The sequence below is a fragment of the Oryzias latipes genome, chromosome 15 (assembly GCF_053564925.1).
Source record: "Oryzias latipes strain Hd-rR chromosome 15, Olatipes_Hd-rR_3.1".
In the NCBI taxonomy this organism is placed as follows: Eukaryota; Metazoa; Chordata; class Actinopteri; order Beloniformes; family Adrianichthyidae; genus Oryzias; species Oryzias latipes.
Window position 1 is genome coordinate 14,074,934 of NC_136251.1, and position 24,655 is coordinate 14,099,588.

The window sequence follows — 24,655 nt, forward strand, 5'->3', positions numbered from 1 at the left end:
GCGGGGGTAAACAACGAACAGGTAGAGAGGCGGAGCCGGGGCTTAGACTCACCGCTTATGATTCCAGACCCGCAACAAACTAACAGCTGCTTCCTAATAAAACATAGCTGTCATCCATAAAATAAATATAATTTATTGGGTTTACTGGATTAAAAGAAAAAATAAATAGAAACAAGTCTGCATCAAAGTGAATTTGTTTCCATCATCTCATTCATCTTAACTCTGGGTGTTTGACAGACGGAAAAGTCTATTCAAGGTTGTGGAAAATAGACAAAAGATCAAAGGAAACATCACGCTCATAAATAATTAAAATAAATAATTAGATAAATATCCTGACAACATTTTGAATCAATACAAGTATTGCGAGATGAACTATAGCGATATTTTGCATAACATTTTTTCTAACACACCTAGTGCTTTCATTTCTGTGGGAAACTGATCAGAATGGCTCTTTGAGAGGTACAGGTTGCCGACCCCTGAACTAGCCTAACCGCCAGTCAATAATCAGAAAAAACAAGAAATTTGGGACATAAGTTGACAAACGTTTTGTCGTTCAAATGGCACTATGATCGAGATGCCAGTATCTCTATCAAATTTTACGATAAACATTAATGTGGCCTACAATTTCAAACAGTTCGTTGCCTCTCTTTCTGTATTGCTTGCTTATTGGTTAAGAAACAGTCACAAACTTTTGCTTCATCATCTCGTCAAAAACAAGCAGTAAGAGGTGAACTTTCCCTCTAAAATGGAGCTTTGTATCAGTTAACATGATGTTCAGCATATACATGACCACTTACCATGACAATGCATCACAGCGCGTATCAAATATTATGCTTCTTGTGTAAAACAATTGGAATGATAAAAATAAGTCCTAATAACTGGATTAATGTTTCTTTCTTTCATATCTTCCCTGCCCTTTGAGGTGTCCATTATCAGAAATGAATGGACTTCTCTGAAGCAACTGTCCAACGCGAAGAGCAATATCCCTTACACAACAGACAGAACTCTATTGGTTCAAATTTGAGAACATTGCAGTCTCATCTTTACTGTTTGCAGATGATGTGGTGCTTTTTGCTAGAATGGTAATGAGCACCTACCATGGTTCTCTGACAAAAAGAAAGGAACAACTCCCAGCAGATTAGGAATGAGCCCCTCCTCCAGTGGGAGGAGTTTAAATACCTGTAAGTGATGACGGCTGGAAAGTGGGATCACCAATCAGTGGGTCTGCAGAAATGTGGACTTTGTTCTGGACTGTTGTGGTTCAGATAAATCTGAGTCTGAAGACAAAGATCTCAATTCACTGCTCCATCCTGGCCACCCACCCCACACCTTTGATCATATGCTGCAGGAATTTAGAAGCAGGTAGAACCACAGTCACAGGCAGCTGTTGAGCTGCCATCAGGAAGACCTCGGATCTCTTTAGAGAAAAGAGTGAAGCTAAGACAACCTTTACTTAAACTGTAGTCCCCAAAACCCTGAGCCCCACATAAGCTCTACATGATAAAAACAAACAAAGCAAAAAAGTATAAATAAAGTTTATGATAGGAAAAAACACAACACAGAACTGGGCTGGGGCCAAAATAAATCAAACAAAGTTGTACTCAAAATGAAGACATTCTAAATAAGTATGTGCAGTTGCTTAAGGCATGAGACACCAAGTAGACTTTAGAGCATGTACTGATTGTAAACTTCCACTCTGAAAAAGATGCAGGTGCCTTCAGGCGGTTGGCTGCAGAGATGTAAAATGCAACAACCAGGAAAAGCTGCTCCCTCTTCCAGGAAATCCTTGTTCCAAGCTGGGCCAACTCATCCAAAGGCGTAACCTGGCAAAGCGGTAAAAAACAACAAGGCTAAACAGAAGAGGAAAGACGAGGCTTTGAAATGGGAATAAAAGCCATTTACTGAAAAGGAAAAGCGAATGCTCGTGATGGAATAACATTTTGAAGGAGACTGCAGACAAAGAGTGAGCGTGGCAGCCTGCAGCCTGTCTGCTCGCCTCACATGTAAGGCAGCAGCATAATGTGTTGTAAGCGCAGGCTTTAGCTTGTCATGGAAACAGCTGCAGCATTACCCATCCTCACGCCTCTGCAAATGAGCTTTGGCTGAGGAAATGAAGAAACCGCAGCATGGAGACTTTCTGTGTGCATCTGCTGAGGTTTGTATGAACGGAGATGGAGGTTTGAGGTGAGGAATAACTCAACATGAGCAGAGAATGGCCTCCACCCAAAAATACCTGCCCAGTAAATGAAGGATGATGAAAAAATGTCTGGCCTTCCAAACAATTTTGGAATCTATTATTAAAAGACATATACTCTCCTTTGATGGTCTGACGTGTACAGTTGTTACTGTTCAGTTCAGGTATCTAATGTTAATCAGACTTTACAGAAAAAGACACGAGGAAAGAGGAAGAGAAAGAGCGACCGGTGTTTAAGATCTAGGAAGTTTTCATCTCTTTTAACTGCTTTCTTTAACAAACAAATTAGTGGTGCACTGATTCAGAGATGGCCTGTGCTGATAACAACACTGTTTATCAATTAATCTAAGCCTTGGCAGGGAAAATCTCATTAAGGAGGCCACTTCAGGAATTATATAGCGCAGGTAGAGAGGATGAATGTGTTAGCAGCTGCTCAACACCAACCGCAGACGGCCATTGTCCAGTGCAGCGGGGGCTCTGGTGTGATGAGAGGGGTGATAGCAGAGCCAATTAAAATGAACATAATTACAAAGTCACCCCTTTGACTCCTGATCAGAATACACATGCATCAATACACACATCCTGAAGTAGGGGGTGGGGGTGGACATGGCAGGAACAGTGCAGTTGGGAGAAAATATGGCAGGATTCAGATTGAAAAACTGAGAAAGAGAGAAGGGCTGATGATGATGTGTGTGTGATGAAGATCTGTGGTGACCCAGATCAGACCTATTCAGCCCATCAGGGGCTGTAAAATCGGGGGTGGTCAGTAGGACTCTATATTGTCAAGACTCTGGAGATACATGTGCATCCCATATGTACCAAGACTGTACCAGAGACATAGATCGTAATGTTTTTTAAAGAGTAAGACTTTCAAAAAAACTTTGGCAGAATATGAATGCCTTTTACATGAATGAAATTGCATAAAATACATTTTATTTAATGATCAGAACAGTAAGCACTGCCCTTGTTTCTCACATGCAAGTTACTTTTACCCAAGTAGTTTCCAAATTATTTTCTTTTGGTAAATTAAGAAATATTTTTTCAATACTCAACTTTGTCTGGTTTCCACAAGATATTTTTCATTATTCAAAAAAAAAAAGGTAATTAAATGTGTTCAAGCAAATAAAGAGTTATTTATTCTCAACACTGCTTGAGTGTACTTTATGAATTTAGTAAATGGCTGCAAACCAAAGAAACAATGAACAACCTCCAAAAATATGTGCCTATTTCAGTTAAAATTAGAGAAGGGTACCATTTGGATTTTTATCTGCTGCTGGAGCCAAACCGGTACTTTTAAAATGGCTCGGGTGCCTGAACGGTGCTTGAACAGGTGCCAATACCAATTCTTTCCAAAAACATGTAAGTGTGACAGGTAGGGTGAGAGAGTGAAGGAGAGCGCTTGAATGTGATTACGATCCTTTATTTCAGTCTTTCTGACAGTCTGCACTGCATTCTCATTTTCAAACGAGAGACGTATTTTACTGCCCATCACCACAACCTCAGTCTTTTTTAGGAGCACTGAACATGTCACTCTTATCCATCAGGTCGCCTAATTAGAATCTTTTGCTATAAAATACAGCCAAACTTCACCTTTGGCATTTTGAAGGACGCTCCATGTTGTTGTTTTGGTGCAGAGCTGCTGAAAGAGGCTTGATGTGGTGTGCTGCCAACTAGTGGTCAGGGGGATAAAAGGAAGAGGTTGAACAACATGTTTGCACATACATAATTAATTTAAAATTGTTTATGCAGAATTTGAAATTGATAAAAGGATTGCCAAATGAAATATTGCAATTATTATTTCACATAATAGTTTTTTTTCCCTACACCCCTAGTTATTAGAAGAGAAACAGCTCCCAAAGTCCCAAAACATCAAACTGCTCTGAGTTGGACACCTGTCCTATCCTCGCCCCATGATCTACGCTCAACACAACGTAAGAAATGAACAAGCCTGTGAAGAAGATTTGTTTGATAGAGTCCAGTTTTCCAAAGTTTCCCAAAAATGCTGGCTTGCTCTTAGCATTAAAGAGGACGATTGGTTTAATTTAATTAAAACTACAGAGGCTAAAGGGTTCTGGAATGACTAAGAGTGCGGGGGGTCTCCAAAACATTGGAGGTCCAAAGGGTTTTCAAGAGCATGGGCCCTCTCTTTTCACCTTAAGGCTCCTCCAGCCTTACTCCCAAAATCCTGCATCCGGCTTGGTTTAAGCCCACACACACCTAGAGGACCTGGCCAGATTAAAACCAGATTAAGATAAAGTTACCCCCTCTTCGACTGCTATGTCATTCAAACCTACGGCCTCTGTGGCGGCTGGATGGAAGGACACGGAAGACAAAAAGGTCTGGTTCATTCCTGCACGCACTCCGACCCGGACCCACAAAAGGCTTTCTGGTCATCCTCATAAGCCCGATTAGTCTGCCATAGAGCCTCTCATAGCAGACATCAATCACGGGGGGATTAGTCAAGTCCCCCTCTGAAGGAGTGTGGAGGTAAACTTCCCTTCAACTCAAAGGCAGCTCTCTTTTTCTTAGAGATTACACAGCGATTTGCTTTAATTTCATTCCATCTTCATCGTTTTCTGTTTGCCTCGCTCTTCGCTCCTCTGCATCTCCCTCCTTCTCTCCTGCTCACAGCTCGAGCAGTAATCCCTGGCAGATAAAACTAAAGAGGACTTACCAAAGGCAGATTACAAGAGGCACTCTGCGGAAGGCCTTTTTACACCAGTCAGCTGGGTATTGAGGAGCAGGGGCTCGTTGTGGTGCTTAGCTCGTGACGAGTGGGGGGGTGGAACAACGATAGGCGCATTACAGTAACTAGATCAAAAACACATCCGTCCTAACATACAGATACATGTCTAATGTAAACATTAAAAAATTATTAAAATATTCAAATGTTTCATTTGCAAAACATTCAACAGATTTCTCGATTTATTGGATCTGAAAGCATCAGCAGAACTCTGCAGGTGGACTGGGTTGGGTCAGGAGCCGTACTCTCCCATTCGGTTCCTGATGACAGAGATGCCCTGCAGCTCTAAACCACAACAGCACGCCAATGATTGGACTGAAACTGAGTGGAAGCAGAAATTGTGTGCCTGCTCTCCCACAAGATCCAATGACACTCACTGACTGCTAATCAACAAGGTGTGGAGGGAGGGGGAGGGGGTCGCTGGGAAAAAGAAGATATTGAGAGGTAATGATTTAGCTTTACTTCTCTCAAGGATTATTCATCTAATATTACAAAGCTTTTGGAGAGGCCAACTGAGTCTAGAGTAGTCAAAGAATCTGAAGCTGCTCCCAAATTTCTGATAAAAGTGAAGAAAGGTCTCTAAATGGATTAAAAATGGCACGAAACTTTAAAAAAAAACATGCAGCTATGATGCTCATTTACCTTATAAAGGTTTTAGGCCAAGCAGATTGAGCAAATCATTAAATATGACTGAACCCGTCCAGATTCAGGAATGCAGGCAGGTTTCTAGCAGCTTTAAAGAAACTTTGAGAGTAAAAAAGATTTTAACGTAAAAAAAGCGTCCACAGCACTGTTTAGTATTCTTCATAAAGTTCTAAAATGTCCACAAGTAAAACTTTAACTAAGAGAAAAAATTCAATTAACCTTCAGAGAAAATCAACGTTTTGTGGGTATTAACTTAACTCTGATTCTCTGTAACATGAAGAAAGAATCCAAAATTAAAAAATACTGAGTTTTTACAGCGTTTTATAATTCCAAGAGCAAACCAAGCTCTAGTAAAAATAAGAGCTTTTTTAAAAAAAAAAAAAAAAAAAAAGGCCTAGTTTTTCTCATGACCCAGTTTTGTAGCGGTATAAAAAATGTCAAAGTTTTCAAAGAAGATGAAATTACTTTGTAAAAAGACAAGAGACCTTCAAACGGGTAAAGATCAGAAGATGAGATGACTGTCCTCGTCTCAGGGCTCCTTTCTGTCCTCCAGAACGTCTGTGGTTGTAACCACAGAAACAGCTCACAGCACGCGGGGGATCTTCTCCTGTCACCAACCTCCGACAAGCTAATTAAGAAATATCGCGGCCTTCTGCGAACTCAATTAAATAATGTTAATTTATTCTAATTTCAATATGTTTAAACTCAAGAGGTGTGTGTTTGAGGGGATGAGTGCCTCAAAAACAATTTCAGGGAGAGGAATAATAACCTAAAACTTTATTTAACCTGAACCTTTTGATGAACATTATTAACAAGAAAAAAACAGACTCAAATTTTTTTTATATGAGAAAAATGAAGAAAAGCTTCATGCAGATAGCTGATTCATAATCTGATTCATGCTAAATTACCAGTAGAGGTTAAGATGGTTCCACACAACCATTTTCAAAATAATACAATCACACATTGTGTGACAAACCCAGAAAAATGCTAAAAATACTGATAAATGATATTTTATCTGACTTAAATTTGATTTAGAAAGTAAGTTTTCGTGACAAAAAAAGTTTAAGGACAAAGTAAATTTTACAAAAGGAACGCACAAATCAAAATTAATCTTTTGATCTATTGTGTTTCCAATGGTCTTTTAAGTATGATTGTGGCGTTCTTAGCCAAAATCAAAACATCTATGTCGTTTTCTAGAACATAGATCCTGAAGTTCATTAGAAATTCACCTTGAGTTGAGGCTGGGACCGTTGGCACTGAACAAACACCACACACCGCTTGTGGCCTGCCTAGTGTACTTTCTATTTTTGAAACAGCATCTTTTCACCTGTTCTTGATTCACAATTTAAATATAAAATTACTCAGAAATGCAAATTTGAGCTTAAATTTCTCAATATGTGTCCTCCATCATCAGACAAATGCCACAAGAACATGTTAGAAACAACAAATATACCATTTAATCTTTAATGCTAAAAAGTTAAATAGAAAAAATGCTATTAAGCTCTTGAAACTTTGCTATTAGTTTTCACACAAAAAAAAAAAAAAAAAACGGGTTCAACATTTAAAAGACAATATTAGTGAGAAAAACCAAAAGAACAGACAGGATCTCCTGAAGGAGCTGAATCTGCCCAGAGTGGTTGAAACACTTGGAAGAAGTTCAAGTTCAAAAGAAGCCTGAATGTCAGTAAGCCTTCAGACAAATATTTAAAGATAACATTTTGTCAGATCCACTAAATGAAAGCAGAACTATTTTAGAAAATGCCTGTTTTAAAGAAGTAAATAATATGCAAGTTTCAAAGTTTTTGCTGAAACTTTTGTCTGAATGCCAACTTCCAACTTTTCCTTATATGAAAATAAGGCAAATAATTCATGAAGCGGAAACCTGATGAAAATCCAGAGATCAGAGCATCTAAGTGTAGAGCGGTTTGACTGCAGGATAGAGACGAGATAAAACAAAGGAGGAGCGGGGATCACTGAGTCACGGGGGGGGGGGACAAAAATCAGCTCCGGAGAGAAGAGATGGACTGAATCCGACCAGACAGAAGCTCTCAGCCCGCCCAACAGGAACTCCTGTGTTCATTTACATTAATCCCACAGACGTTTTCATCCCTGCGGCTCCTTCACACATGCCAAACTTCAGACTTGACACATTTGAGGATCTATATCTAACGGACAGACAGACAGACTGTCAGAAGAAAAAATGACTCAAGTGTCACTCCTGATGACTTTGGAGGAGAAACAAAGACTCAAAGAAACATTGAAAATAGTTGAGATTTTTTTTACAAATGCAAAAGAAAGAGACAAGAACAGAAAGCGTATATTTGAATTAGTTTGTGTCTAATGTGAAGCCATAAATGATGTGTTTATTCATGCTTTCATTCAAACACTTGAGAGGTTCAGGGCTGGTACAGACAGATTGTTAAATTAAATCCATTTAAATCAATGGTAAGTGTAATAGCTGTGTATAGAATAAGTGGACGAACGCCATATGTTCAATTGATGTAACAATTTTCCACAGACTGGCATGGCAGGTAGAGTTAATGCGATGCTGAGAAGGATCAAATTTAGAGAAACTAAAAACCGAATCAGTTTCAGTTTTGAGGACTTGGAGAAGATATTTTAGGGAAAACCTTTGGGGGGCTTTGGGAGTGTGCGCTTGATGCTGGGGGCTGTTTGATCCTTGTTTTATCACAACAGAGACCTGGTTTGTTTGGCCTACAGTAGGTCAGATGAGAGTTTGACTTTGGAGCCTCAGAATCTTAAGCTTTAGCTTTCTCTGTAGTGTTTTGCACCTGGAATGGGGAAGGATCTTCAAGTCTGAGGCCATGGATCTCAGCTGGAAAACATGTGGAAGCCTCATTAAGGGTGCCTCCTCCCGTGTGAGGTGTTTAAGTATCTGTTCTGCTGTCAGTGAAGAAAGATGGAGTGTGAAATGCAAACAAAGTTTGGGATCGAGGATGTGGACTTTGCTCTGGTCTGATCTTCTGACACATCCAAGTCGGAAGCCTTAAATGTATATGAGAACTGGACAGAGTGAGTGTGACCTTACCCATAGAAAATGAATTATTTCCAGCTCCAACGTATTGACATAAATTTATTTGCCATTTTTCTGTAAAAAAAAGACACTGCCATGTTGGAGCCAGACAACGTCAGTAAGCAGTGATTGGTCCAAATCAGACTGATTGTTGTTTCTATGGCAACAACTCTCGCCAACTAGGAGTGAGCTTGTTGGACGTCCACACCCCTACCACTTGAAATCGAAATCGGGAAAATCTGTCAATCAAAGGTTTTGGACGTGAGACTGCATACTTTTATAAGGCATATGCTTGGTCAGTTTATAACATGAATAACTTACGCTACAGAAAGAATTTCGTGAAATAAAAAATTAGGATTACCAAGAACATGTTAAAAATGGTCTCCGAGCAAGAATAGTTGTTCTGACAAATAGAATGAATGAATGAGTAACAGCGGTTTATTTCTCTATAGAAGTCTATGGGATTTTGGATTCTTGGAGCCAATGGGTAGTTCCTGTTTGGAATGCCAGGGGGAGGGGGTCACTCAATCCAGCCAATGGTCTGAAAAGAAAGATTTTAGTTTACCAATCTATCCATGTACCCCTTCCCCTCCCCTTACCCATCTCTGAGCATGAGTTGTGGGTTTTAACAAGCAGGGAAAATCATAGGTACGGGTGGCAGAAATTAGCTTTATTCAAGAGGGGTTGGGATATTTATAGAAAAAAGTATGTGAAGCTCAGACGTACAAGGAGAAACAAGAGTGGCTGAGAAAGTTTGGACTTCCAAAGAGAATGACACCCCAATGCAATCATAGACCAACAAGTCCAACCACGAAGAGGTCTGGTAGGGCATCCAAGACACTCTTGAGATTCTATATCTGCAAATATGGAACACTTCGTCCTTCTGGAGGGTCTGGAGGAGATAGGAGAGGCTGTCCCCACAACCCAAACCCCAGACAACAGGAAGATGACGGACACATTTATTTTCAATGACTTCAAACAATGATGAAACAAATGATGGTGTTCTTAAAATGGTCTTTAGGACCTTTGTGGCTGTTTTCCATGATCCTGCTGACGTAGTTAATGCTTTATTTGGGTTTTCCGATATGTGAAGAGTTTTGGTCTTTGCTGCAACTTTAAAAACGGTCATAAAAATATATGCAGATGAAAAGAGACTCCTTGAGCACACCTTGTATGAAGCAGGTTGGCTGTGTTTAGAGGGAAGGTCATAACTAGCTCAGCATATATTCACAGAACTGAGCCCGGGGCACTCAGAAACTGTAGAGCAGATATGAGTTTGCATTAAGAGGCTGTGCACGTCTGCCATGTGCTGCTTGGTCTAGGCCTCTCATAGTGGGAATGTCTCCTCTTAATCCGCCCTGACTTCATACATTCAAAGGTCATCGCACAGTCCGTATGTCGTCTGCGGTGTTTGTGTGTCACTGCGCACGGCCCGAATAAGAATGACAAATCTGCTGTATGTATAAACAAACGCTGCAGGCCCCTCCCTGGTCGCTGCAAACATCATATCTGTCTCTGCAGCTCCCCTCTTCTCTCCAGTCTTCCTGCTGGTTTGTCGTCCTCCACCTTTCACTTTCACTTCTTTCTTCACACTCCTCCGTTTTTCTCTCCCTCCCAGCTCCAGAGTCAGGGGTACCTCTTGGTTAAGTTTGGCCCACCACAGGCCACTGGCTCGGGGTAATTAAAGTAGTAACGGCCCCGTCACCCACGGTTACAGGCAACTGCAGCCGGCCGATAAAGGCACTGCGCCATAATTACATGGACGGCCAGCATCACTAAAACAGTCAGCTTCATGGGGGGGGGGGGGGGGGGGGGGGGGCGCTGTGTGGAAATGACTGTACTGTGCGTACATGTGTGTGTGTGTACATAGGGGGTCAACAACTCCTTGTGATCACTCTGCTGTAGTTAAGCCTCCTGTGTTTAAGCCCCACACAGGTTCAATGAGCTCCCACACCCACCCAGCCAAACAGTTTTAACCTCCACCCCCCCAGCCAATCATTCCCCATCAATGGTCTGACTCCTGCCATGAGTGTGTGTGACCATCAGCCGTTTAATTAGACCCATAAAGAACTTACCTGATTTGAAATACTAAAAATACTGAGAAGCCCTCCCCCAAACTAAACTTTTTAGTCTAATGAGCTGCTGAGCAGAAACTAAATCCTATATGCTCTTCTCGATGTGGGCGCCAAACAGCAAAGGCCCAAATTCAACTGACTTCTAAGCAAACAAGCTTCAAAGCACCGTTTCTTCTCAGGAAGTCTAGGGCACATTAGAACAGTCCTACACACGTATCCCTTAGTCATATGTGGGTTTTTGGGTTGTTTGGGCCAGTGTAGTGTCGTAGACAGGTAGAGCCTCTTAGAGGGGGCATAGGTGTGTCGTGGCTTTAGGCTCGTGCGGCCACCTTAAGGGACATCATGAAAATGGAACGCACAATTGTCATGTGTGTGGAACGTGGATCGTGACATCTTTGTAATGATAATGTAAAGATCCACGCACTTATGACGTTCGGGTGATACTGTCGTACAGTGTCCTGACGCTGCATTGTAGCTGTTAGTAAGGTGTGCGAACTGGCTCCTTACTGACTGCATGCAAATGCTGCCGTAGGACGCTTGAGTACACAAACTACACTCTGATTGTCTAATTTCCTCCATCCTAACAGTTAAACTGCAAACATCGAGTACGCAACAGTCGCACAAGGAGCGCACACATTCAGAAGAACAGCAGTAACAGGCCCCTTGCGCTGCACACAGATTTTGGGGGTGGGTGGTAAAATGAAAAATCTGTGCAGCACGCCTGCATTTCACGTACTTCCCCTTACTTTACCCTTACGTGTTGTTTAGGTGTTGGCTAAATCCTGTTGCCGCAGTAGGCCCATAAAAGAAAATGTATATGAACATTTTCTCTCCATAGGCTCAAACGAGAGGACTGTGATCTTAAAATTCCGCGTGGGCCACCTGCATGACCCATACAGCTTGGCCCATTTTTTACCTACAGATAGCCCGTATCCACCCCTCAACAAAAGTCCCAATGAGCAGCAAACTCTGCTAAATTTGACACTTTTATCTGGTTTGGTTTGCTGTCAGAAGCGGCACTCCTAGAAGCCAACTAAAGACTGAATAAATGGTGCAGTACCAAACACTGCTCACTTCATTTTGCCTGACATAGACATAAAACAAAAATGGTAGTAGAACTGAATACGCTACAAAAAATAGCCATGCCTAAAAGTAGTCTACAGCCGATGAACAGATTAAATAACAGCAGGACAACTAAATCTAAACCTTGTAAAGGTAAAAACACTTTGAAGAGCTGATATTTGAAGGATTCTTCTTTGCTTACCTTGGGGGAGGAGGAGGCCAGCTCCCTCCCCATCACTGCTGCCACAGGGCTCGGCCTGGTCGGCTGAGTTCTCTCCTTGTCTGGGCCACAGCTGGGTTTAACCGGTGTTGAACTTGAGCTGGGACCAGTGGTGGTGCTGGGGGGCGCCGGGGCCATTCTCTTATGGCTGCTGTCCACATTATGGGAAGGGCCGGCAGCAGCAGGTCCTGCTGGGTCTGATGTCTTTGGCTCGTAAAATGGATTGGATCTAGAAGAGAAGCATTTTTTTTTCCAACAGATATTGGGAACTTTATTCTTCAAACAGGAAATAGCAATTCCTCAACAGATCAGAACAGATTTGTTATTATTCAACAAATTAAGGACTTAATTTTGTTTTTGTTTTCTGAGGTGATTCTTGAAGTGTGATTAAATACATTTTTTTAAGTGGAATTTCCATAAAAAATGCTGAGTTCTGCATTAAAACTCACAAAACTTTTTATTAAAACTCATCTCTTAAAGATCACAAGTGAAGAAGATGGTTCTCTCTTCGGTGTGACGTGTCAATACTGGGAAGCATCTTGGACACCCTGGCTCACATACTGATTTGACTGATTGTTATAAAAGAAATCAACTTTTTCCAGCAGCGTCTCTTTCCTTTTAGCGTTTAACAGAACTAAGGTTTAAAACTGAATATCAACTCCCTAAAGTCAAGACTTTTGGGTTCATTGGTCCAGAACAAAAGGAGGAAAACTGATGAAATCTCCTTTCACAATGATTACTTTCTTTTTTTTTTTTAACAAACACTGATTAATTGAACAGAAAAACGGAAACAAAGGTTTAGAGCAACACAATGAAAAGCACACACTGGAGGTAAGGATGCAGGTGCACCGAGGTCAGGGCTATGTGACCTCATATCATCACTACCCAAGGAAGACTACTGACAGACGGGAAGGAGTCTGAGGACACTGAGCACACAGAGACAGGAAAACACACACAAACACAAAAACACACATGCAAGCTGGAAGCAATTGTTCAACACACTGATATCTAATCGGTTATAGTTTTGTTTAAGATGAAAACGTGTTTTATACCACTTTATAACTAATTTAACCCATTTACAGTCTTAAGGAGGATGTTTGTGTAACAGAAGAACTGGCACACTAACTTTGAAATGAAGAAAACAGAAAGTGCTGTAAAAGAAGAAAACAAATCTGAAGAGAGGCTCTAAATTTGAAACAGCTGTGGACAAAACACTCTTATTCTGAAGGAGTCCTGGCTGAGAGGGCAGCTAAGTGTTTTACAGAAAGATGAGAAAACAAAGCGGACAGATCTCTGTCGGAGAGCTCTGCTCCAGTATGAGAAGTTCTCCGCAGCTTCAGCAACACCTGACTGACAGCAGGAGGACCCGTCTAAAGTCCTGAACCTTTCCAGATCAATGTTAACCTCTGCTGTCAGCGTCTGCATTTTTATAAATTGATCTTCACCCCAAAATAAAGTTTTCAGTAAAGAAGCACTGAAAAACAGCAGCATAAGGAAGAATGGAATAAACTAAATAAAAGACTCTTAGGAAGGGAGGGTAAGGAAAATCACAAAGAGGGAAAGTAAGGGCCAACATGTTGACAGGTGGGAGGGGGGGCAAGACTAAAGAAGGACGGGGACACGGATGAAGAATGCAGGGAAACAACAGAGGCCTTGTTCCTGTTGAAAGAGCTGCCTCGTCACTTTGCCTGCTTGGGGGCTTGAGGCTGGGTGGTGGTGTTGCTGCTATAGGCAGGCTCTAGGGTGTGTGTGTGGGGGGGGGCACATGGTCACTAATAGCAAACCCCAAGTTCCCTGAAATATAAAAAGCAAAAACAAAAGATCTAATAAGTGGTGTCTTACTCGTCAAGCTCGTCCTCCTCGGTGTGGGACGTGTCAGCATACAGGTACTTGCTCATGTCAACAGGCCGCACCCCCTTTCTTGGCTTGGGCTTGGGGGGTTCTGGGTCTGGCTGGAGCTCTGCGTCCAGGTCGGGCTCTTCGAACGGGTTTCCCGAAGACGTTTCGGGTTCATCCAGCTCATTGAAGGGATTTGCAGAGCTGTGTTCATGTAAAGAATCCTCGGCAGGCCTCTGCTGAGCGGGGGGCTCTAATGGATGCAGGCAGGAGTACAGACTTCATCAACAACATGCACTTACTGAACCTGATACTGCGAGCTGTCAAAGCTTTAAGAATAAAGCCACTGCAGACAGCAGAGCGAAAAGGAAATAAATGTGACGGCAGTGTCTGGAAGTCGCTGAGTGTTACTTAACTGCCAACTCAACTCCTCTGCCGTCTGTGTGCTTTTCTTTTAGCTTCTACTGATACTAGATGGGTCTTTTTTTAACACATACAGATATGTATGTTACCATATATTCTGCTCCTTCAAACACATTCAAACTTCATCAATTTAGCACAACCTATGAACAACAGAAAATGAAGAACATGTCTGTCTGACGATATTAAAACCATTAGAAAACAAAGACAACATTCTTGTTGCACATACCTTCCTCGTCAGGATCACCAAACGGGTTGAGATGGTTGGTCTGTAGGTCATCGTCAGTTTCATCAAAGGGATTGCTGCTCATGGCAGGAGCGCTTTCGCGATCCTCGTCCTCCAAGAAGTTTAGCTTGTTGATCAGTTCTGTTTCCAAACAGTCCCAGAAAAAAGGGTTTAAATCAATGTTGAGGGAGGGTTTAATTCTTAAAAACTGGATGACAAGACGTTCACAAAAACCTGCACTTGGAGTGAACCGTGAGTGCAAATGTCTAAATAAACCCCTCTGTGTTCCTGGCTACCCAAAAACTCTGCAACCTAGGCATTCTGGGAAAATTTGTGTGTTACTGTGGGAGTATGGAGTTGCTATGGAGATGGTGGCTGTATAAAACCTATCCACTTTATCTTCTTCAAACTGAATCACACGCTGCCAGGGTGCGGGTGAGTCTGAAAAGACTGAATGTTTCTGCTGAGAGTCGAAGCAAAAAAAGAATAGTAAGGAGTTCATGAGGGTGATCACATGCTAGCTACTAGTGGGAGGAGCAACTCTCTTCCTCTTTGCATGTTTATGACTTCATAGCCTATTTCAGGTCGTGACTTTTGTCACATGCTCTGGCCTTACTTCAATGTTTACCTTATTGTTTGGGCTCATGAGTGGCTGACAAGCCGAGTCTTTATGAGCTGGTGTTTTCTTCATGCCTCTCTTCCAAGCATATGATTGGTGTTTTACGGTCATTCATGGAAATAAAAAATCTGCAAACCTTCAACATTGTGCTGAACTGGCGCTTAGATTGGAGGCATGACATGGACATGGCTGCAACACCTCACTAAGAAGGCGCCTCTTTTAAAAATTGATCATCATCGCGATATCAGGCTGTGTGATACACATATCGCAAAATATGATGTAAATTGCAATGAAAACATTAAATGTCTACCCAAATGATAAAACAATCTAATGGTAGCATGGAGTAGTTAATAAAGACATTAAAGCACTTTTATGCATTTGACAAATCGGATGGCCCTTTTCACATTGTTGACCAATCAAATGGAGCCCTTTTTTGTTAGATACCTCCTATGCAGACGTGGGTTGTTTAAAGTATAAGTAAGGAATAATGCCAGGCAAAGTGTGCGTTATCAGAAATTAACGGACAGTCTAAACCAGGGGTTCTCAAAGTGCGGCCCAGGGGCCAATGGCGGCCCGCGGGAAGTTTTTTAATGGCCCTCAATAAAAGAGAGCCAGAGCTGGTTCCTTTGAGGAAAAGTTTTCTGTTGGCGAGGAGAAAAGGCGCTTTCAAGCTAAGTGGACAAATGCTTACTTTGTCGTACCTCGTGGTCTGGATAAAGTTCTGTTTCTTGTTTGCAAGCAAGTAAATGCTATGCCCAAAGAATTCAATATAAATCAAAAACAAATCAAAAAAACGTAGACAAAGAGGAGCGCAACAATAAGCTCCAATAACTACAACGAGGCTATGCTGCACACCAGATGTTTACAAAAACGGCTAAATCCAGTGAAGCTGTGACTGAAGCTAGCTACGTTGTGGCTTTGGAAATGGCCCGGCGTAGAAAGCCCTTAAGTGACGAGGAGTTTGTAAAAAGAATGAATCCTGAAAGCAGCTGACATTGTTTGTCCAGAGCAAAAGAAAAAGTTTGAAGAAATAAGTCTATCAAATGATACAATTACTAGACGAGTAGAAGATCTGGGCAGAAACCTCTGACTGCAACTGGAAAAACATCTGGAGTGCCTGGGTAATTGTACAAATGACACTTAATCATTATAGTTACAAAAACAACTTTATCTGTTTATTCACTTTTTTCACCAAAATCGGCCCCCAATCTAATGTCGAGCTCCTAATTTGGCCCTCCGCTACAAAAACTTTGAGAACCCCTGGCCTAAACCGTCCGACACAGAGGACTGTTGCTTCCTTCATGGTGTTGCAGCCATGGAGAAATAACAGCTTCACTCCAACTGTCCCCTAAAGGGGTAAACTTCTAAGACAATTTCTGAAGGACTATGAAGGAAGCTCATATCTGCTGCCCACAGCTCAATATCATTGGAGGAGGGGGAAAAAGAGAGAGCGGTAGAATAAAATATTTGTCTTAGGACTCAACTCTCTTTCCTACCAAATTTATAATGCTGAGACAGACAGCAATAATTGTTTAATTTGCTAATCCCTGGGGTGGATACTGGAATGCCCAAGAATGCCAACAAGGTATTTAGGTTAGCCTGGGTCCTGGGGGAAGTGTCAACAACAGTGGGTAACTCATAGCTAGTCAATTTCTGATTGTTTAGTGTTGAGAAGTGGCTTTTCAGAAGAAACTAGATTATTTGGAGTTCAGTTCACTTCCAGTTGCAGTTAACACAAAAAAAAGGGTGGGGGTTCATGAACAAATGTAAAACATCAACCTGTATGTCAACACCAAGTACAACAAAAGTACAGCAGCTGGAGCACAAACACAAAATCAATGTCTGGAGGGGTCAAAGGGGGACATAGGGGAGGAAACGTCCCCCTATGTATAAGTATCACCAAATAAAGAAAACAACCACCATGAATGGGGATGGAGAGGTCACAGGATGTTCACAAGTCAATGAAACAAAAGTCAGGAAACTAAAGTGGGTAAAAGAAAGTCAGAAAAGAAGACCTTGGGTGGAAGCAGCAGGCTTAGCTTTTGCTTTGCACGTTTGCTTGTGAACACCTTCATCATCATCACCATCATCATCCCCATGAAAGCAGCTCAGGGCATTCAACTGGTTTACTATCTCTGTAAATGACAGGTCCGAACAGGAAGGGAGGAAGAGAAGCAGTGAGCACGGTGGAGGAAGAAAAGAGACAGCCTCTGCAGAATATTCACACACTTCAATAAAAAAACAAACCGGATTAATTCAAAAATACATTTACTCTAAAAGTCTTTTCTTTCAGTAAATACACAAATACAAGAACTTACTGACTCCTACAGAGGGTTAAATCATTCCATACTAAATTTTAAAAAAACCAGAGAGAAATTATTTAGGAATTGTGCATCAGTTAAGCACGCGTCTGTGATGCTCCAGCAGCTTGTGCTGTAGGTAGGATTGAAAGAGGAATGTGATGAGGGGAAGTTTGTCAGCTCCATCCAGCCTTTGATTTACAGATGTGTGCAAGTCAGGCTTTGCTGTAAAGCGCTCAATGCATATACATATAAATGAGATGAAGAGCAGAAAAAGGGAGGAGGAAGAGGAGAAAGCATGAAGCGTAATGTGAAGAGGTGCCGCTTTGAAAGTTGGATTAAGCAAAGCAGGAAGCAGCAGGGCCCAAAAACCCGAGAACACCGAACGTGAATGTATGGAAGGAGCTCACAGCAGACCAACCAAAACAAGGACAGGGAGCAGGGGTGTGAAAGCCAAAGAATATAAAAAAAAGAATGAAGACAGCAAAACAAAGCTTATGCATTTAAAGATTCTGGGTTCCTTTTATGGCTCACAGAAGCAAGAAGGAAACACAGGAAATGAAAACAGACGCAGAGCTGATGCCCCAGATGAAGCTGTGATTGAGATCATTATTTCAGGCATTTTATTTTTATAAAAAAAATATTTCATAGGTTTCACATCATATAAATGTCTTACAAAAACCTACATCATATTATAGACTTAGGGCACAGACACACCAAACACATTCAGGACACAAAGCATTCTTTACAAAAGTTTTGGCCTTTTATTTTGAAACACAAGCTTTCAAACCAGTTATTGAAGGTAATGTCCACACGTGACCTTTTATTTTGAAAATTGAGAGGGTTTCCCTCATTGTTTTTCTGTTTTTCTCATACAAGACTTTATGTGTGGGAAATGAGAGTATGGATGTCACAGGACTTAAATAACTTGAGTCCATTTTAGAGGTACACCAACTTTGCTCCCTTAAAATTCTTCTGTTCATAACAATTCTAACTATTACCCATCTGGAGGTCAGGTTTGAGCGCCCATTTGTCATTTCCAGCAAAGTCCCACCTCTGCACAACTGCATTCATTCATTAGTATTAGAAACATAACCAAGCTTAGCCCTTCCACGATGCTCAAAGGTTAGTCCACACTCTAGGCCCAGTGTGTCTCCATCTTTTCCAGGTGTCACTGACACTCATGGCCAATTAAACTAGAGCAGGTGTGTCTAGCCAATCAGAAGGTGACAGAGCAGGGTATGCTGGAAAAGTATCAGGGAAGCGCCCATGAGTCCCCACCCCACTTTTGCCTCTTCCAGTTTAGACTCCTAATAAATTCCTTATTGGGATTCCAGGAGGAACTCCAAAAGAGTCCAAACATAGGTGCCTCCTTCTTACCAGGCTGTCATGGACCACCACCATCTGAAGGGACTGCATAAACTACAACAGGACACCTCTGTTCCACAAATATCCAGACGTTTTACTTTTTAATGACATATTTATACAAAATAGGCTCCCAAGCTCTTGAAACTGACCATGTCGGTTTTTGGGGGGAACCAAGGACAGGAAAACTTGAAAAAGACTCATACCTGTGATCTTAGCAGCCTTTTCCTCCTGGTTGACGCGGTTTTCCTCGTCTTCCTCATTCTCCTCCTCAAAGTCGTCCAGGTTCCCGATGTCAGCCTGCTTCATGCTCATCAGGCTGGCCAGGCTTTGCATGTCCTCGTCTCTGGAATGCACAGACCATGATGATAAGCAGCAAGGCATGGCCTGTTAGGGATCTGTCATCTGCTGAGCGTGCAAACTCTGATCTCTGCTTTCATCGTGTCCGGATTTTCATCTGTAACCTTAAATCCTGTTTGTTTGTGAGAAGAAACTGTAAAAACTCTGTGGCAGAGCTGTAAAGGCTAAAGAAGAAGAAAAAAAACAGTAAATTTTAATATCCTAAAATGTATTTATTTTGTTATCATGTAAACAGGAAAAAATAATTCTTGTAACTAAATAAAAAATGTTTAAAAAAAAGAGAAAATTGCCCTATTTTTTAAACAAATTTTTAGTGAATTAATATTCTTTACTCAGTATTATTTTTGTATTTTGACAAACTTTTATTTTTGTAATTCCGATCCAGTTCAGACTCAAAATAGCTGGCACCCACTTCTGCTATTCTCACCACATCATTGTATTGCCAGATCACTATTCTAGTGATATAATAAGAGAAGATGTTTAAAAATGTTATTCCCTGTTATTCAAAAACACTTTTTAAAAGTCAATGTAGATCTTTTTTTTTTTTTTTAGGGACAAAGCATTTGTCCTTTTTCTGATGAGACACATGAAAGCACGTCTGCTCATTCTTTCTATTAAAAAATTTAAAATGCAGCATGGGTTTTCTTATTAGTTTGGTGCTGTAAATGCAAATGGCTTTCACTGAATTAGCAAGAAATCCCTTATGTATGTCTGAACCTTCCTTTTACTTTCTTGGAAAAGGTTGTGCTCATCATCACAAAAACTGTGGCAACACACTTCCCTCCTTTTCTTTTACCTTTCTCCTGGTCTCTCAGCTCTTCTCAGTGTTGCCCGTTATTTGGCTTTACACCTCATTCTGTTCTCTAACAAAGTTCTGGTTTTGCTATGATGTAAAAACATATCTTTTATATTGCTTTAATATATACAATTATACATATTAAAGTAAAGATACTAATAAATTGACTAAATTAAATGTTTAAAATATGTTAGGGGACAAAATACATTATATTAATAAATCAAGTCAGCTGAGGGGGTTTGTGGCTGTAAAAACCAATATATGTCCTGTAATGTTATGCAGCAGATAAAATGGGGTGGGGGCACATGCAAAGAGTGTCTGTGTTCTTTTAAACCCTCATCCTTCATACAGATGCATCACTTTCTCCATCGTTTCTTAAACGGCACACGTCTGCCATGCTTGCCTTAGTCTTTCATGCTGCTCCCCCTCCCCCTGTCCCCCCCCCCTCTTTATTTTTGGTGTCTCCCCAGCCTTTGGGCTCATTTGAACCGGTGTGATGGAGTTTGTTTGTGTGCGGCCGACATCATTCCCTGAAGGGTTAACAAGGGTTACGCGCCATCGACCTCGCCATCCACGCCACAACAAAGGCTTTTATGCTCTGCTCTGTGTGTGTGTGTGGCGGGGGGGGTTGTTTAAATTAAAGCTGCTGCTATCATCTAATGATGAATAAGAAAAGGACAAACAGGGTTTAAGAGTGTGTCCACAAAATAAAAGTTGGAGTTGAGACGACTGAACTCGGGGATAGAGAGGCTGCGGCTGCTGAAACTGACAGAAGTTAGAGCAGCAAAAGAACTCAAATCTGGTGTCAGGACTTACGTGGCCTTGCCCTCGCGGAGGAAGATGCAGGACAGGGAGAACTGTAGCGTGGCTGACACCACCTTCTTCGACAAGGGCTTAAACTTGAGCTTGACGTCCGTCTGTGTGGGCATGGGACTGGCATACTGCTTCATGTTTATGCTGCTGGTGGCCAAGGCCTTCCTCCGCCCAGACGGAGACTCCTACAGATGCAGAAAATGACATCAAATAGTGTTGAAGTTAGTTAGACAACTTAAACTAACCACAATAATAAATATCCTAAACGATTATTGCAAGTTTTTCATTGCTTTTGACAAAAACACAGTTTGGTCAAAAACAACAGCAGCAGATTCAGGGAGGCGAACTGATTACTTCATAAATGTGCAATTCAGTGTGATTGGATGGATTTTGTCCATTGTGAGTTAGCATAAAGAGGCCCGATGCTTGAAGTGAATATCAGACTGCCTTACCCCTAAGCCTGCACATTCCAATATTTATTTTCACCACAGCCTGTGCAATACACATATGCAAAAACGCTGTAAACTGTGATAAATGGTTACCTTACATGTTAACACACATGCTAAAACAAAGCAGCTTGAAGAATTTAACAAATCAAATGAAACTTCATACCCATTTGAGCAATCAGATGAACCCCTTCACATTGTTGACCAATCAAATGACAGAAAGAGTCAAATGACACTGAACCCCACATTGCTCCTGGTAGCTATAGGCTGGTAAGGAAGTGTGAATGTGTGCGCGGGTGAATGGGACTGTGACTGTAAAGTGCTTTCAGCCTTAAAGAAAGGTAGAAAAGGACAATAGTATAGGCCGTTCACCATTTATGTTAGATGCCTGCCTCCTATGTAGACATGGGACATTTGGAGAATGATTTAAATTTATTTTTATTTAAATAAAACTATTTCTGTGAAATGGAAATGATGTATTATTTGTTTGTTGTTTGTTTATGAATCGTTATTGCAGTCTTGATCACTGCAGCTTTCCTCATATTGGGCAGCCCTTCTTACCACCATACTGTGTTGGATTGCTGACATATGAAGGTCCTATTTTGTGTTATTTTCTTCTATTTTAATCCTCAGACGCAAATCCAGGTTAAATAACACTGTTTTATTTACAAGAACAAAGCAGTGATGGAAAAAAGCAGCTGAAAACATCTTCGTTCCTCAAATATTTCACTTCCTCTCACACATGAATGCCACACACACACCTACACAGAGGTTTAGCAGTTTAAAAAAAAAAGACCTTCTGTCTCAGCAGTGAATTGAGCCCTGAGGATTCCTCCTCTCATGCGCACAATGTCGAACAAAGCAGAGCTGCTGCCCTCTTTCACACCACAGCGGCTCCAGCGCACATATACATATACACACACACACACACACGCTGGCGCGGATGCTAGATAAACTGATACCAGCTCTTTATGTTGGCTGCTTCCTGATGTCTTCACACACCAACACATGCGTGCACCCCAGACAAAAACTCAATCTCAGCCTTATCACTGAGGACCGCGGGGCATTCATTCACACAAACACAAATCCACAGAGTGCCAGAAAAGCTTCAGTAACAGGTTCAAAACTATTCAGGCTCAAAACACAGATTACAAATGTAAGTTAGACACAGATCACAAAAACTGACTCTGACCAAGAAGTGCCTTCAATTATCAAGTCACAAAAAAAAAAAAAAATCACAAAAAACGTGAACATTTAAATTAAAAGGGGTCAAATCTGTTCTGAAAGTACTGACAACTTAATTTTGCAGGTTTCAGCAACACTTTTTTTCCAAGTAATATTTGGAATAACCTACATCTCAGTTGAGATGAAAAATTATGTATTTAAATTTTGAACAGTAAAGATATAGAGCTGCCCCAGCCGTGACTGCTCCTCCAAAAGAAGAGGAATGAGAAAACCTTCTTATTTTAGTCACCAAGTCTCCAAGCAAACCAAATAAAATGGCTAAATTTGTCAGTATTTGTTATTTATTTATTTATTTTGACTAGGTGTTGCTATATTGTCAGAAAAGTCGCTAACTGTAGGCTTATGCATTTCAGTTTTTTTCTTTAAAGAAACCATTATATTGCAAACAAAACAACAGTGTTTGAAAAGTTTTGGCCCTGCTTCAAGAAATAAAAATGATTTATGTTGAATCTTTGAAGTCCCACTCCAATTATGTTTTAATCTATTTTCACAGCATCCCCAGTCATCTTTTATCAATGATTATGTTATTTTTAGAGAAAATGTTTTTAAAAAAAACCAACTGTTGCTTTCTTGAATATAGTTTTGGCCCAGAGTAAGCCCCACCCACCCACTTACAGACATCCTTCTGTTTACACTCTTTCCTGTTAGCTTCCAGCTCCTCACACCCCCAACCTAACGTTAGCGGTGCAACAAAGATGGTGAGCAATATTGAAGTTATCCAGTCGTACAGTTTTCAGCCAAACCCCAGCTCTAAGACAGGCATGGGTCTATTTGTCTGCAACTAGATGCATCAGAATGAAGTGGAGCAGGTAGCTTGTGGTCAGCCAATTGTAGCTTCTTCGCTAGCGTTTTTCGCCACGTTTTTTGTGTTCACACCTGGCGATTTTCGCTGACGATGAGCCGAGCGAACATGCAATTTCATTCCCTGACATTAGATGGCGCTTAATGTAAACAGAAATACTCCTGTACACAAGGTGGCGCTGCGCAACTTTACGCTTCTCAAAGTCGCTTTTCACTCAGAAGAAGAGAGCAAGTATTTACGCGATTGTCAGAATCATACAAAGAAAACATGAATATTTCCAGCACCAGTAGCTCCAACTGGTGCTTGGTTCGGGGATATTTTAGAATGTCCGTCATTATTTCTCCGCGGCAGTGTAGACGCTACTTGGCGTCTATCTTCTTCGCTGGTATGTGTCCTCAGCAAGGCAGTTTTATGTTTGAGCGCCCCCAAGTTGTGTTTTACTGTAACTTCAGAAGCTCCAGACACGTGTGCAATAGCGCCATTCTCATTGGTCGAATAGATTTCGATTCCTTTGTTTAGTCACGAGGCGTTGAACGTCGGCGAAAATTGCCGGCGAAATTCGTCCCGGTGTGAACGGGCCTTCAATGCTACAAACTTTTTCCAAGGGCATTTTTCCGTCTATTCCTTCACAAGTCAAAAAAATAAGAAATACTTAGAAATGCAATCTTAAGCTTAATTTTCTTTATATATGTCCTCCATAATCAGAAAAATGCCACAAGAACATGTTAAAAAAAAATACAAAAAAACACCAGTGGGTCTTTAAACAGTTTTAAGACTCCAAAGCTACCAATGGAATTCATTAAATGTAACTGTGTAAGTGGCTGCAGCAGGTGCAAAAAATAAAAGTGCTCCTAAACAAGATCATCACAAGCTACATCTCGACATTTCAATTCTGTTTTTTTTTTCTTTTTTTTTTCTTTTACCTCACTCAACCGTCCACTCATCTAGCCTCTAAATCCTCTCACCCCCTCCCATCCTTGTCTATTCTTTTGCACCCCTCTCTGCTTAAACCAATAATTAAAGAGAAAGAAGGAATCCAGAGACGCACTAGCAATGGCTACTTGACATTTGGCGCTGACATTTGAGGCTTGTCGACATGGCTCGGAAACATAATGACGTATCACTGCAATGCTACTGCCCCTCCCTCCCTGCACCTCTTATCTCTGCAGATTATACCGTGCCTATTATGCTACACTATTAGCACATGTAGATACTTTATGATGAATGAATTTGCTAAACGCACCAAAACACTTAAGAAGAAAGGATTTAGCAAAAGGAAGACTGGAGAAAGTGTGTGTGTGCGCGTGTGTGTGTGGGGGGGGGTAAAGGCTAAAAAAAAAGGAGGATATGCAAATAGTCCAGTAAAGAATGGAATAGGCCTTTCAGCAGATTTGAGTAACAGCGAAAAACAATGGGAATCTGCTTCATTTCCCCCGGATGCAACATGTCAATCA

General features: G+C 41.2%; 1 protein-coding gene across 10 annotated transcripts in view; it reads right to left on the reverse strand.

The window, feature by feature from the left end:
- ehbp1 (EH domain binding protein 1) overlaps nucleotides 1-24,655 on the reverse strand; it is a 147,268-nt gene that overhangs the window by 83,914 nt on the left and 38,699 nt on the right. For 6 of the 10 annotated variants that reach the window (XM_078931786.1, XM_023963400.2, XM_023963397.2 and 3 more), the window contains exons 6-11: nucleotides 20,712-20,893; nucleotides 18,946-19,085; nucleotides 17,090-17,209; nucleotides 14,459-14,596; nucleotides 13,816-14,062; nucleotides 11,956-12,202 (exon numbers count right to left, since the gene is read on the reverse strand). In XM_078931786.1, the coding sequence (XP_078787912.1) occupies nucleotides 11,956-12,202; nucleotides 13,816-14,062; nucleotides 14,459-14,596; nucleotides 17,090-17,209; nucleotides 18,946-19,085; nucleotides 20,712-20,893 (1,074 nt within the window). The remainder of the gene's footprint in view (nucleotides 1-11,955; nucleotides 12,203-13,815; nucleotides 14,063-14,458; nucleotides 14,597-17,089; nucleotides 17,210-18,945; nucleotides 19,086-20,711; nucleotides 20,894-24,655) is intronic. The other 4 variants (XM_078931791.1, XM_078931790.1, XM_023963401.2 and 1 more) reach the window with 1 other exon arrangement.